The sequence below is a fragment of the Nicotiana attenuata genome, unplaced genomic scaffold (genome assembly GCF_001879085.1).
Source record: "Nicotiana attenuata strain UT unplaced genomic scaffold, NIATTr2, whole genome shotgun sequence".
Classification (NCBI taxonomy): domain Eukaryota; kingdom Viridiplantae; phylum Streptophyta; class Magnoliopsida; order Solanales; family Solanaceae; genus Nicotiana; species Nicotiana attenuata.
The window spans coordinates 105795-119534 of record NW_017673799.1 but is presented as its reverse complement, the minus strand read 5'-3'; the positions used below and the strand labels follow the sequence as shown (position 1 = coordinate 119534).

The 13740-nt window shown below is 41.0% G+C and overlaps 1 protein-coding gene across 1 annotated transcript; it reads left to right on the top strand.

Moving 5' to 3' along the window:
* Window positions 1–7882: 7882 nt before the first annotated feature.
* Window positions 7883–9969, top strand: LOC109217322. Its single transcript, XM_019381564.1, has 3 exons — window positions 7883–8069; window positions 8161–8743; window positions 9531–9969. The coding sequence occupies exons 1-3, from the start codon at window positions 7883–7885 to the stop codon at window positions 9967–9969; spliced, it is 1209 nt and encodes a 402-aa protein (XP_019237109.1).
* The last annotated feature ends 3771 nt before the right edge of the window (window positions 9970–13740 follow it).

Genomic DNA, 13740 nt, shown 5'->3' with positions numbered 1-13740 from the left:
GGGATCTAACCGGTGACTTGGGACACCACTAATTTCCTAAGTGGCGACTCTGAAAATTTAATAATAAATCCCGTTCCGATTGTCACTTCAAGTTGGAAATAACTCCCTTTATTATATGGTACTATAAAAGGAGGTGTGACAGCGGCGGATGAAGATGGACATAGTTAAGTATGCGGCGAGATGTCTATACTGCCAGCAGGTCAAGTATGAGCACTAGAGGCCAAGTTGTCTACTCTAGCATATGGTTATACCAGAATGGAAGTGGGAGCGCATTACTATGAACTTCATTGTTGGGTTGCTGCAGATGTTGAGGAAGTTTGATGCTGTTCGGGTCATTACCGATAGGTTGACCAAGTTGGCACATTTTATTCCTGGGTGACTACTTACTCTTCAGATAGAGGCCTTCAGTTTACTTCGCATTTCTAGAGGGCAGTACAGTGTGATCTGGGTACCCAAGTAGAGCTCAGTATAGCTTTTCATCCGCAGACCGATGGGTGGTAGGAGCGGGCAGTTCAGAATCTAGAGGATATGCTCAGAGCATGTTTCATTGACTTTGGAGGTCAGTGGGATTGATTCTTGCCCTTGGCCGAGTTTGCTTACAACAACAGTTATAAGTCCTGCATCGAGATGGCCCCATTTGAGGCTTTATATGGTCGGCAATGTCTCAGATGGTTTGAGTTCGGCGAGGCTAAGTTATATGGTACTGATTTAGTGAAGGATGCCTTGGAAAAGGTAAAATTGATTTAGGAGCGACTTCGCACAGCATAGTCCAGATAGAAGAGTAATGCGGATGAGAAGGCATGTCATTTATCATTTATGGTGGGCGAGAAAGTTCTCTTGAAAGTTTCGCCAATGAAGGGAATCATGAGGTTCAAGAGGAAGGGCAAGTTGAGCCCAAGATTTATTGGCCCATTTGAGGCATTGGGGCGAGTTGGTTCTTATGAGGTTTCTTTGCCTCCCAGTTTATCGAGAGTTCATCTGGTCTTTCATGTGTCTATGCTCCGAAGGTATCATGCTGACAGGTCGCACGTGCTAGATTACAGCACAGTTCATCTAGATGAGAGTTTGGGTTATGAAGAGGAGCCAGTTGCCATTGTTGACAGGCAGGTTCGCCAATTGAGGTCCAAGAAGATTGCTGCGGTAAAGGTCTAGTGGAGGGGTCAACCAGTCGAGGAAGCAACTTGGGAGGCCGAGGAGGACATGAAGAGCAGATACCCACACTTTTTCAGCACTCCAGGTATGATTTAAGACCCGTTTGAGGATGAATATTTGTTTAAGACGAGGAGAATGTAAAGACCCGACCGATCGTTTTGCTTTTCAGATCCCTGTTCCCCTAATTAAGACTCCCATATGTGCTTTAACTGTTTTATGAATTACGGGGATGGTTGGTATAGGTTTGGAAGGGTTCGGGTTGGAATCGGAACACTTAGTTCCTTAATAGTAGCCTATGATGGTTAAGTTTGACTTGAGTCAACGTTTTGAGTAAACAACCTCAGAACCGAGATTTGATGATCCCAATAGGTTCGTATGATGATTTTGGACTTGGGCGTGTGTTCGGATCGGGTTTTGGATGACCCCTGAGCGGTTCAGCGCTTAATATTGAAAGTTGGCGTATTGAAGGTTTTCTAAGTTCTTTAAGTTTGGTTTGGAGAGACTTTAGTGTTACCGATGTCCGTTTGGGATTCTAAGCATGGGAATAGTTCCGTATGGTGATTTATAACTGGCACGCAAATTTTGGCGTCATTCCAAGTTGATTTAATAGGAATCAGACACGTGGAAGTGTTTTAAGAAGTTTTTGAGCTTCATGTCGAATTCATGCATTTTGGCATCCGATTCATAATTCTAGATGTTATTTTGGTGTATCAATCGCGTGAGCGAGTCTGTATTATGTTGTTGGATGCATGAGTGTACTTGGATGGGGTCCCAGGGGCCCCGGATGCGAAACAAATTGGAATCAGACCCGGATTAGGACATGGGGGAATTCTGGTTGTTTTAGGTCTGGTGCGTTCGCACCTGCATGGAATTGGCCGTAGGTGCGAGCTCGCAGAAGCACCCCATTGATCGCAGAAGCGGCCTGATATAGGCTGGCTAGTGGTCGCAGAAGCGAAGTGTTTACTGCACATGCGAGATAGGTAACGAAGGTTTGGGATCGCAAGAGCAAGAGTTTCTCTGCAGGCGCGAGTGTGCAGATGTGGACCATTTCCGCAGAAGAGGATGCGTAGGTGCGTGTGCTTCACCGCATAAGCGGACTTGACCAAGCTTTGTGAGAACCACACCTGCGATGGATTTTCCATAGGTGCGGCGTCGCAGGTACGACCCAAGGTCCGCAGAAGCAGAAATCACTTGGCAGTGAGGCTTTTTAATCCGAGACTTAGGCCATTTTTCCTCACATTTCATTTGGGCTTGGGCGATTTTCAGAGTACATTTGAGGGGGATTCTCATCAATATCTTAAGGTAAGTAACTCCCACCCATTTTCAAGTTAATTATGCAAATTTTAGGTAGATTAAACATGGACAAATTATGAAAACTTGTGGGATTTGTGAAGGACCTAGGGTTTTGGTAGATTTTGGATTTGACCATGAATTTGATGATGGAAATGGGAAATTTTTTTATATTTTAGTTCAGGAGTTCATGGGTAACAATTATATTTAAAAATTTCTAGAATCCGGGCACGTGGGCACGTGAGTGAATTTCATTAATCTTCCAATTTAAGTTGGGTAACTACTATAAAAAGCTAAAATATGGACCTTGAGCATATATTTACCAGTTTATATAACTTTTGATTAGTTTCGGAGTCTTTAACATCATTTGAAGGGTTCTAGTGAGGTTGGAGGGCCGGATTAAAGACTTGGTACCAAGGTAAGTCTCTTGCCTAGCCTTGTAAGAGGAAACTCAAAGGAGTTAAAGAATATGTTGCTGCCTCAAAACTTGACCGGCATCCTATTCTTGCCACTCGAGAGGAACAATTTATCACCCTTCAAATCCTAGATAATTTTCCCAAACAATAGAGAGATAATGGTTTTACCCATATCAATTTTGGTGCTATCCGAATCGCTTTAACATATCATGGAAGAAAAGGTCAACCTGTTGTAGCTCGACTTTCTCTTCTAGATACAAGATACTTGGAGTACCAATATGCAAATTTGGGTACTGCAAAAGTTACCTTTAATGCTGGGACTGTCTTCATAACTATCTTTCCAAATTTCAACATGTCCCTTTATGACCCATACTGTCACGCCCCAAAGGCCAAACCTGAAGAGGCGTGGCCGGCACCCGGTGCCATATTCGGCCAGAGCGTACCACTCTTTAACTGTGAACTCTGGAGGGGTAACCCTCAACTTAGGCCGATGAGGCCATATTCTGAATCATCTGAAAATAACGTCTACAACCAACAATACCAAACTAAACATCTGCATAGGGCTCGTAAAGCCATAATGCTGATATAAAAATGTGCAGGACTCGTCTACAAGCCTCTAGGGATAACTGAACTGTATCATGGTCGGGACAGGGCCTCGACCTACCCATCAAACCTGTATATATAAAATAGACTCCAAGGTATAGACCTAGTAACTCCGAGGAAGTGGAGCTTACCAACCAAGCTGATGTTTGACTTTGTCTACTAGGAGGGTCTGTCCAACTGTCAATGAGGACCTAAAGGTATGCTACCTGCTGATACTGACTCAACTCTCTCAATATAGTAAGTAAAATAGCTGTCCATCCTTATAAGGCTCGGTATGTGTAACCGCTATGCTGTAGTAGGCTCGCTCATAGGCGCTCGGCCATACTAGGCTCTATATCTCAGCCGTTCTGGGCTCGCTCATAGGCGCTCGACCACAGTAGGCTCGGTATATAACTCACCATCTGATTAGAGGTGGCCTAATTGGGGCCTGCCCATCGATTATAGCTCGATGGTAGTGAAAATACTATAATACTGTATATATATATATATATATATATATATATATATATATATATATATATATATATATATATATACATAAATTGAGGAATATGACTCCATGCTCTCTTGGCTGAAAGAAGACAAAACTAAACTGAATATTAAGTCCCGATAAGGGAGAATGCTGTAACTTATGAGACTAGGAAAATGTACATAAATTGAGGAATATGAATTTCTCTTTATGTCTCGTTATCAAACACATGTAGTTACCGGATCATGCCAAAATGAAGGAAATGTTTAGCCTTAACATACCTTATCAAAATCTTTCCAATAACCAAGTTGAACTTCTCTTTGCACCTTAATCTATAACAACGATGATAATACTATCATTAAGTTACGAAAGGTACAACTATCGCACAACGAACGACAAGCTTATTTTGTATTAAAACGGGCCGCATCTCCCCTATAATTCTTGCTTCCTCCAAATTCAAGATAACACCAAAAACACAAGAAAACAACAATAACAACATATATACAATATTTTCCAACCTTATATACACCATAAAATACCACAAAACAGCCCAACACACCCCAATCTCTCCATACACAAAACGACCACCGTAGTAGTGTCAAACGACCCGAAAATGTTACGACGAACGAACAGACCTCCACCCTGAATTTATGTGGTTTTTCTCCCCCACCCTTCCTCCTCATAAAATCCATAAAACAGTAGTAAAACACGCAATCCAACAGCAACACAAAACAGCCCACAAAACAGCCCGCTACAAGTGAATAACTCGAACTTATGACTTCTGATCATCGTCCCGTGAGTTCTTACAATTATTGAAGGACTTTATTTACATCTCCAGTATAAAAATGGATTAAAGAAAGCAGTAAACTTACCTAATTTGTTGAAAACTCCACTCCTATCCTGGTTCTTCAAACTCTAGGTTTTACCTCCAACTAGAACTTGAAAAGGAAAGAAAATCAGTTAGGATTTGTGGGCAATTTTTGGGAGGATGTTTGCAAGGGTTTAGGTATGGTTATTGTGTTATACAATTGAGTGTTATATTGCAGGAGATAAGCTCTTAAATGGGCTCTTTGGCCGACCCGAAATAGCCCCTTTTTGGACTCTCGTTTAAGCAAGTAGGTGACACACCTACTTGTCACCTAGCAGTCTGCGCAGTCCCACAGAAACGCACATATCTCTTTACTCCGATGTCGTATTGACAAATGGTTTAATGCATTGGAAAATTGACTAATAAATCTAGGTAGATCATCCCCTAATTCCAATTATAATGGGAGAAAAGCTCAGCTACATTTGACCTAAGTTTCTACACATTTATGAATGGGACTTGTGATGACCTTTTACAATTTTTGTTCCACAACTCGCTCAACTTCAAAACATAACACACGACTATCATACGACTAGCATAACTCATAACATAACCTCCTTATCATGTTAAGAACTCTAGTCTCACCCCAAAAGTACATGTTATAACATTCCCAACTTGTCGACTTTCGACGAAACATAATTTTCTTCAATTCCTTAGCTTCTAAACCTTCCAACCCTCTTTGTACTTGTTGTTCATGATCTTCAATATATGTAACATCTGAGCTAGCATGATAACTTAATTTATATACTTCCAAAGATGATCTCATTTTTGGTCTTACATTAGTTTATTTATGACGCATTTTTACGTACGAAAACATGGGGTGTAACACATACTTAACCGAAGCACTAAAAATCCAAGTCCAAATCTAAGGAGCCCCACAAGCCAAAGTTTCCATCCAAGCCACTCTTCATCACCAAGTGGCGTGGCGAGTCCAAAATCATCCATGGATCTTTGCCTTCCCGGAGGAGAAAATACTTTACTCGTGAATATTGATGCTACCAAAGGAAACACCATGTGCACCCAATACCCAGACAAATTTCCAGAGATGAGCTTGTCAAAATTCTTCCTGATTCCTGGATCACAAATTATGAAAAGTTAAGGGAACCAGAGGAATCTCTGCAATGTGATGAGCCAATTTTTACCAAAAGAAATGACAAAACCGTTTCCATAAACTTTGACCATTCCCATCTCAAAAGCAATAAAACCATCTTCTCTTGCCTAATGATTCAACCCAAAGATATAATACATACATACCCCGAACTTGATGGAGAGTTCTTCTGGAATATACAAAGCATCATGGAAGAACATGACTGGTGCCAACACTTTGACAAACATGGTAAACAATTTTGGTGGTTCAAGTGCCCCTTCATGGGACACTGTCCATGGGATCTTGGATGCGGCAACCAAGACTATTTGGAAGATCCAATTGGAGAATATGATGAACACCACCTGCGTCATTGGGAAAGATTTGGCCTCAACGAGACCAAACCAAAATCCAAGAAGAAAGGGAACACCAAGGAAAAGCAATTTCGAGCAAAATATGAAAGTAAAGACCCTTCAATTGGCTCATTAAGCTGTCCAGGTAAATATGAATTTCTTGTCAGTTACAAACCCCAAGATTGGCCAAAACTACCAGAAAAATTCACTCCAAGCTGAGAATATAGTGAAACCATACCCAAATCCAAACTACCATCAGCTCATACCCCAGAATCCAAAAAGCCAACTGAACCTAAAACTTCACCAACTCAAAAAACCACAAATCCCACACAACCACAGATATTCATGCTAAGTCCTTCAAGCTCCGGTCATACCCAAGATTTTCCTTCACTTCATCCTTTTGAAAAAGAGGGTATAAGCCATGCTCCAAAAATTCCCAAGAAAAACATAGTGCTACCTACTGGAGAAAAACCCCCAACAAGTGACATCGAAGCAACAATGAACTGGTTATTAGAAAATTCAATCTACCAAAACAAAGTGTTGAACAACTAAAGAACGTGGCCCATACACAAAACAAAATAATGAGAAACGTGGAAACAATTAAGAAAAAGGTGGAGCAGACATCGTCTCACCATGTAGGACTAATCAAAGTCTTGGAACTAAGGTTGGCAAATTTACAATATGAGATTTGTCCTAAGGAACTTCACTTTTCCGATTCTTCCAACAACAACAAAAGGAGACAACTTCCATCAAAGAACCAATTCATCTTTTGAGAAATGACCACTTTGAGTCACAAAAGACCCCAGTTTTCCCCTTAAAACCTACCTTCTTCCCTTTGTCACCACAAGCTTATTCCCCACCTAAATTGGACTACACATTTTCTACTTTTCCAACAGCCTCACAAAGTCCTATTTCTTTCACCCAACCCTTAAAAGAAGAAAATGATTTTGATATTGCAATAATGGATTGGGAAAGGAAAGATGCTCTTGCAGCGCAAAAACAAACCAAGAAAAGGCGAGATCATGGTAAAAGATCAAAAGGGTCCAACCCCGAAAATTTGATGATTTATGATCAGAAGGCTCCAGACCTCTATGTCTCCCAACCAAGAAACTTGTTAGAAGGCGATACCACATGGTCGGAATCTCTAAATTCATCAGACGATGAAGCGATGGAAGATAGCTCTCAATCAAGCAAGGAATCCACAACAAACTCCTTCAAAGATGACGATCCCCCAATATTTGTAAACCAGCCAAGAGATCCAGAAAAATCTGAAGTAGATGAGGAACAAGAAGGCATGATAGATGAACCAATCCCAGAAAGAAGATATGAGCCCACGGCGTCAAAACCAGTTGGAACTGGTTTCCACACTTTCAGTTAGATGATGTCAAGGTTTCAAAATGGCCTCAAAGGATCCAAGACTTCTATACTTGGATGGTGACCAAAAATTTGGTGGAACGAAAAATTTATATCATCTTGTCAGAACTCACTTCACGGTTCTAAGGAATTCTCAGAGATTGGTGGAACTCACTTGGAATTCAAGATAAAAACACTTTTCTTACTTCCCATGACTTTGCCTTCAACATCAGAATCTTACATGAGGTTTTCTGTGGAGATACTGGCCAAGAAAAGATACGAAGATAACTCTTCGAGATGAAGTATGTGTCATTCGACAGAAATGACATTGACAAGCATTATCAGAAAGTGGCAGAGATATACTTCGAGGTCGGTGGAGACATCAATCTGAAGCAAGCCTTTGTCTCTTCCCTTCCTAAGTTGTTGGCAAGTCGAACCATGACCATAATTGAAGAAAAGTTTCAGTCCCATAACCATCCCTCAAGTTGGCTACATAAGGCAAGCTATTTTCGTTGCATTGGATGACATTTGTACGAAATGCTCTGCCCTAATACAAATTATCCAACACAATCCAGCGCTTGACAAAGCTTGCCGCAAATCTGATCTGCATACCGGATCAGGATGTTCCTGCCACACATCTAGGCGACGGAGAGGATTCAGGAGGTTCAGATGGCAAAGGATTCCAGATGAGAAATCAAGGTCCAGGAGGCGCAAAAAATATTTTCGACGAAGGAGACCAGGAAATTTTCACAAAAATAACAGATGCTTTATTTTTCACAAGATTGGACATTTTGCAAAAACTTGTCCCCAATCGAGGAAATCTGTCAAGCTCTTGCAAGAAATTGAAGATTACATTAGCATACATCTCGAAAAAGAAGACGACCTCGAGTCTATGTTCTCTATGGACGATGAACCCACTGAAGAAACCTTATTCTCTCTTGATATATATGAAGATCATGGTGATGACCACTATCAAATTTCCGAACCAGCCGCTAAAGCCCAGGAAGAGATCAATGCTATCATAGTCATCCCTCAAGTGGAGCTCAAGGTTTATTCATCCAAACGGGATAAACCAACTCAAGTCACTGCTTTCATTGATACTGGAGATGCTTGTTTACTCATGAATCCTGTTGTTCTCCTGGAAGATCAATGGGTTCCGTACTTTAAGGATTTCAACACTACATCAAATGGATTCCACATTTTCAGACAACTAAAAGATCAACTCCAGATCAAGGCTAACTGGATAACCCTAAGAAGCAGTTCCAACCTTATTATGAAATTCCAAGGCTATTCCAAATCACCATCGACGAACAAAACAAAGAGATTCAACAAAATCTCATAGAACATTCATGTGCTGAATCCCACAAAGATTTAATGAAGAAAGGGAAAAGCCCGTTATGGATGAACGAAGAATTTTTTTTATCAAGCTCCCTTTCAAGAAGAATAAAAACATCAATCCAACAAAGGCAAGTCATTTAGGCATAAATCCAGATCATCTTCAGCTTGCAAAGAAAATATGCGAAGAACTCTTGTAATTTGATCTAATAGAGCCATCAGATTCACAATGGGCATGCGAAGAATTTATGTCAACAAAAGAGCTGAGCAAACAAGAGGAAAATCAGGTTAGTCATTAACTACCAGCCACTTAACCATTTCCTCCAAGATGATAAATTCCCTATCCCAAATAAACTCACTCTTTTCTCCCACTTAGCCAAGGCTAAATATTTTTCCAAGTTTGATCTTAAATCTGGATTTTGGCAATTGGGAGTTCACCCCGAAGAAAGAGCCAAGACGGGATTTTACATCCCCGATCATCACTTCCAATTGAAAGTCATGCCCTTCGGATTAAAATCGCACCCTCCTTGTTCCAAAAAGCCATGATAAAAATATTCCAGCCCATTCTCCGTACCTCTTTAATTTACATTGATGACATCCTGTTATTTAGTGATACATTAGAGGAACATGTCAACTTGCTTCGTCAATTTGAGGCATTGGTAACACAGTATGGGATCATGCTTTCAGCAAAAAAGATGGTTTTTGCTCAAAAGGAGATTGATTTTCTCGGAATGCATTTTGTCCAAGGTGCATACAGTCCAGGACCACATATATGCCCGGAACTACTCAAATTTTTAGATACCAGCCTTACAATAAAGCATATCCAACAGTTCTTGGGTGTAGTCAATTATGTAAGAGATTTCATCCCAAATACCTCTACGTACATTTCTCCGCTCACAGAGATGCTCAAGAAAAATACACCATCATGGGGAAAGAAACAAGATGAAGCAGTTAGAGAAATAAAAGAGATATCTAAAAATGTCAAGTCCCTCTACATCCCTTCAGAAGGCAAGAAGATACTGCAAACTGATGCCAAGAATGAATATTGAAGTGCCATTCTATTTGAGAAAAAGATGGCCAGAGGAAAATATGCGGATATGCCAGCGGGAATTTCAAAGATGTCGAGCAACATTATCCCTCCACTTTCAAGGAAATCCTTGTAGTGAAGTATGGAATCAAGAAATTTAATTTTTTCCTGATTCATACAGAATTTCTGATAGAGATGGATATGAAGGCCTTCCCAAGGATGATCTAGATAAATGCAAAAATTATTCCAAATCCTCATATTCTCAAATGGGCTAAATTGTTCTCTCCATACAAGTTTCAAGTCAAGCACCTGAAAGAAAACGATAATATTCTCGCAGATTTTCTGTCTCGACCGGAAGAATTCTCAAAGAGATTTTCCCCAACAAAAATGATGTCAAAGCAAAAGTTAATCATCCACATCTTCACATTTTCAAATGTACCACGAACAAGTTCATTGAAACCAACGGATCATCCACCGAAATTGTTCAACCTCACGGATGCCTTTGATCCATCAATTTTAATGGAAAGAAGAACTTATTATGAGCTCCAAGTTTTTTGACAACATGGAGGATTCATTCTTAAGCCTTATGGAGTCAATCCAGAATATCCATTCTGCCACATATTCATAGCACAAGCGAAGGATTTTCCACAAGAACTATTATAGTTTTTCTGGTACCTATGCCATAAGTATTATATTTTCATGGAATTCAAATGCAACGTATTCAAGGATTTGGATAACATTGAACCAGCTCTTAAAGTATTTTTACTATGGTTCAAGCCTAGAAGATATTGGATAAAATATTTCAACGATTCCTACACAGCAAAGGTATTCATGTTCCATAAGCTAGTGAAAATTACTAATGGAAAAGTCCATGCGTAAGCAGAGGCATTGTTCTGGTGGAAATTTTCCGTGTCCATTTATCCATGGAAGAAGAAAATAGTTGTAACGACCCGACCGATCGTTTCGCATGCTAGAGCTCCGTCCAGCAGTCGGAGGCCATGAACAGCTTCATTTCCGGTATTATGACTTGTACGCGTGGTCGGAATTGAATTTCGGGAAGTTCGGAGTTTATTTGGGAAGAGAATCCTCATTTCGGAAGCTTAAAGTTGAAAGAATGAACTAGGATTGGAATTTTGAGTAAACGACCTCAGAATCGAGATTTGAAGGTTCCAGCAAGTTCGTATGATGATTTCGGACTTGGGCATATGCCCGGATCGGGTCTTGGATAACCCGGGAGGGTTTTGGCGCCTAATGTGGAAGTTAGCATTTTAGAAGGAATTTCTTAAGTTTGGCTTGAAGTGCATTTCAGTGTTATCGATGTCCGTTTGGGATTCCGAGTTTGGGAATAGCTCCGTATGGTGATACTGGAGTTGGGAACGCGATCGGAAGTGAATTTGGAGGTCCGTAGGTCATTTCGAAGCCATTTGGCTAAAGATAGAAATTTGAAGGTTTTTGGGAAGTTTGACCGGAGGTTGACTTTTTGATATCGGGGTCGGAATCCAATTTCGAAAGTTGGAGTAGGTCCGTAATGTCAAATATGATTAGTGTGCAAAATTTGAGGTCAATCGGACGTGATTTGATAGGTTTGAACATCCGAAATAGAAGTTGGAAAGTTCAAAGTTCATAAAGCTTGAATCGGGGTGTAATTCATGGTTTTAACGTTGTTTGTTATGATTTGAGGCCTCGAGCAAGTCCGTAATGTGTTTTGGGACTGGTTGGTATGATTGGTTGGGGTCCCGGGGGCCTCGGGTGGATTCCGGGTGGCTAACGGATCCAATCCGGAGTTTGAAGAAGTGCTGAGGCAGCTGGTATCTGGTATTTCTTCTTCTGCGGAAATGGGACCGCAGAAGCGGCCCCGCAGAAGCGAAGAAGAAGCCGCAGAAGCGGACGAGGGCGAGGGCGAGGGCGAGGGCAGCCAGGACCGCAGAAGCGGCCCTTGATCCGTTGATGCGGAACAGCAGAAGCGGTTGGCTCATCGCAGAAGCGAAAATGGGCTTGAGCCTAGGGACCGCAGAAGCGGAATATTTTCCGTAAAAGCGGGACCGCGGAAGCGGGATTATTTCCGCAGAAGCGAAAATCCCTGGAGGCAGAAGGTTAATTTAAAGTCGGGGATTGGCCATTTCTCTCATATTTCTCATGGCTTGGGGCGATTTTGGAGAGCTTCAATGAGGGGATTTTCGTCGTCAATGTCAAGGTAAGTTATCCCCATCACTTTTGTGTTAAATATATCAATTACGTATGGATTTAAGTATGAAGTTTAGTGTAAATTTGGGGTTTTGGTTGAAAACCTAGGAAATTAGAAATCTTGGATTTTGATTACGATTTTGAGTATGGAATTAAGAGAAAATTATATATTCGAGTTCCTAAGGTTATGGGTAAACTTTATCTTCGAAAGTTTTGGATTCCGGGCACGTGGGCCCGAGGGCGTTTTGGTCAACTTTCCAATCGGGGTTAGGAATTTCTATAAATTAGTTGTAATGAATATTTGAGCATATATTAATGGATTTGCGTAACCATTGGCTAGTCTTGGAGCGTGGTGCATCAATTGGAGTCCTCGGAAGAATGTAGAATGCCAGCTTTGAGTCTTCGGAGCGAGGTGAGTTCCTTTCTAATCTTGTGAGGGGGAATTTACCCCATAGGTGAAGTAATTGATTATGTGCTCCTATTTGTGGGGGCTACGTACGCACGAGGTGACGAGAGTCCGTGCGTAGCTACTATTATGCTATTGTCCGGTAGTTAGGACCCAAAAGCATGTTGCACGTGGATTAATTGTGAACCCATTGGTAGCTCGAATTGTTTAACTCACATCGAATTAGTAAGTAAATTTCTAAAAGGATTAAACTTTATTTCTTAAATTGTTAAAGGAGAATTGGTTTTATTTGAATAAATATTCCCCGATAAGTTCTTATTTGACCGATTGAGCATGTATTTTATGTGTGCCTGCGTCGCATGGATGATTCGCGAGCAGGATATGTGTTTATTTATGGAACGGGCCGAACGCCTCGGTAACAATAGATGCATCTATGGTTCGTGCCGCTCGACCCTCGGCAGTGCACAATTTACATTTCCGTTGGAGCGGGCCGTCGACCTCGGCATGATTTGCGCGTGTTTATCTGTTACTTGAAAATTTTAAATGTGGAATTGGCCCTACGTGGCTTGATATAAACTGATAAGATAATAAAGAACAAACTTTAGAAGCCCTGGATTTATTGTTGAAGGTGTTTACCTGTTTTTCTGGCTTCACAATCAGAACTTCTATACAAATCCATGATTTTCCTCGCACTTATAGAACATTGCTAATTGACCTCTAGTGAGTGTCGGAGTTGGCCATCTCGTCTCTACCCCTTCAGGATTAGGCGGGATACTCACTGAGTACACGTTGATTACGTACTCATACTACACTTCTGTGCATTTTTGTTGCACAGGTATATATACCTCTAGCAGCCTATTGGGCGTAGCAGCACGAACGACTCTGGGACTAGGTGAGCTGCATTGTTCGAGACGACCCGCAGCCAGTGTAGTTCCTTTCAGCATTTTATTATTTATTCCCTGTCCACTGTATTTCGGACAGATGTTGTATTTTACTTTCCTTATTGATAGTTGCTCATGTACTTGTGACACCGGGTTTCTGGGATGGGTTTCAACGGATTTGTACTAATTGTTATTATTTAAATTTGAATTCAAGTAGTGAACTTTTATTTATGAAAATGGAAGGAAAAACCTTAGATTTTCAAAAGTATTAAAAGAGGAATTAATTGATAATCTAGTTGGCTGGCCTGACAGAGGTGTCCGG